At 49.5% G+C, this 2,067-nt stretch overlaps 1 protein-coding gene across 1 annotated transcript in view; it reads left to right on the top strand.

Annotated features, from left to right (window-relative positions):
• Positions 1–69: 69 nt before the first annotated feature.
• Positions 70–2,067, top strand: part of TTC4 (tetratricopeptide repeat domain 4) — a gene marked incomplete at its 5' end in the record, with an annotated part of 7,550 nt that continues 5,552 nt past the window's right edge. Inside the window, 2 exons of the mRNA XM_009070990.1 lie at positions 70–231; positions 1,876–1,953. Coding sequence (XP_009069238.1) covers positions 70–231; positions 1,876–1,953 — 240 coding nt within the window. The remainder of the gene's footprint in view (positions 232–1,875; positions 1,954–2,067) is intronic.

The following is a 2,067-nucleotide window of genomic DNA, read 5'->3' as shown; positions in this document are numbered from 1 at the left end:
CGGGCCGGGGGGCGCGGGGTGCCCGGGGGACCCGCGCTCACACCCTGCCCCTTCTCGCCATCCCCGTAGAGCTGGCCAAGATGTACAAGAACGAAGGAAACGAGTATTTCAGGGAAAAGGACTACGGGAGAGCTGTTGCTGCCTACTCCGAGGGGCTGCGGAAGAAGTGTGAGGACCCCGAGCTGAACGCTGTGCTGCACACAAACCGGGGGGCTGCACACTTCTACCTGGGTAAGGGCTGTGAGCCAGTCTAGGGCTCCACACTCGGGTTGCTTTTCCTCCCCACTTTGGGTTTCCTTTTTCTTTACTTTTTTTTTTTTTTGGTAATATAGCAGCCTAAGTAGTTTATTAATGAGAAAAAAGCACCTGAAGACCTGGCTCACTTCAGAGCATGGCTGCATTCAGGGTTTGTGCTTTGTTCATTGCAACCCTCACCTGCTGGCCACTCTGCTTTGGATGCAGCCCAGGACATGGTTGGATTTCTGGGTTGCCTTTCACACTACCAGCTCATCCACCAGCACCCCCAAGTCCCTCTTGGCAGGGCTGCTCACCATCTGTTTATTCCCCAACCTGTAGAATACCGGGGGTTGCCCCGACACAGGTCTTGTTAAACCTCAGGAGATTCCCATGGGCCCACTTGTCAAGCTTGTCCAGGTCCCTCTGGATGCCATCCTGTCCCTCAGGTGTGCCAACTGCACCACTCAGCTTGGTGTCACCTGCAAACTTGCCAATGGTGGACACAGTCCCACTGCCTGTCATTGATGAAGATACTAACAGTACTGGTCCCAGCACAGCCCCCTGATGGACACCATTTGTCACTGATGTCCATCAGAACTTTGAGCTGTTGATGGTGACACTCTGGATGTGACCATCCAACCAATTCCTTATCCACTGAACAGTCCACCCATCAAATCCTTCTCTTCAGTTTAGAGAGAAGGGTGTTGTGGAAAACTGTGTCAAAGGCTTTACAGAAGTCCAGATAGATGACTCCATAGCTCTTCCCTTGTCCCCTGAGGTAGTCACTCCATCATAGAAGGCCACTGGATTGGTCAGGCAGGACTTGCCCTTCATGAAGCTGTGCTGTCTGGCCTGAACCACCTCTCTGTTCTCCATTTGCCTTAGCATAGCTTTTGGAAGGATCTGTTCCATGATCTTCCCAAGCACAGAGATCAGGCTGACAGCACAGACAGGTTGATGTATCCCAGGGCCCTCCTTTCTACCCTTCTTAAAATGGGTGCAATATTTCCCTTGTTCCAGTTACCTGGGACTTCACCTGTCTGCCATGACTTATCAGATATCATGGAGAGTGGCTCAGCAACTACATCAGCCAATTCTATTTGGTTTTTGTTTAAAGTATTTGTTTTTAGAATCAACCAGGTTGGAAAAGACCTCAAAGAGTCCACCCCTACCATGGTTACTAGCTCATGGCACTAAGTTCCACATCCAGTCTCAGCTTGAAAACCTCCAGGGATGGTGAATCCACCACCTCCCCGGAGACCTCAGAACCATGTGACGCATCTTGTCAAGTCCCATGGACTTACGTATGTGCAGGTTCCTGAGGTGGTCACAAACCTGATCTCATACAGCTGCCACCCATCCTACCAACAGTGTCTGCACAGCAGGGAAGGTGTTCTGGGTCTTTTAGTGCCGTTGTGTGTTGCTCACAGTCACATTACTTAGCTCTCACCTGTATGGTTGACTCCTGTCCTTTGACTTCTTGCTCTTAGTTTTCTCTTTTGTGTCCTCCTCTCACCTCACAGTGACAGTAGAAACAGTGAATCACGGAGTCTCTGCATAAACTATTTTATCACCTTGGTATCTGGGTGGATTTTAAATATAAATGAGAGGTTCTGAGCAGTTTTACTTGCTTTGTAGGTAACTACCGTTCAGCTCTCAATGATGCCATCCAAGCCAAAAAGCTAAAGCCCACCCATCTCAAAGCAATCATCAGAGGTAAGAGTTAAACCTCATGTTGCTGCATGGAGTGCAAGGAACATTGTTGCCAAACACTTTGCACGTGTCAGTGTTACTTCTTGTGCTGTTAGTGTTACAAGCCCTGGAACAGAT

Source organism: Acanthisitta chloris, unplaced genomic scaffold, assembly GCF_000695815.1.
Source record: "Acanthisitta chloris isolate BGI_N310 unplaced genomic scaffold, ASM69581v1 scaffold15873, whole genome shotgun sequence".
Taxonomy (NCBI): Eukaryota; Metazoa; Chordata; class Aves; order Passeriformes; family Acanthisittidae; genus Acanthisitta; species Acanthisitta chloris.
The sequence above is the reverse complement of the archived record's forward strand: the minus strand, read 5'-3'. Positions and strand labels throughout refer to the sequence as shown.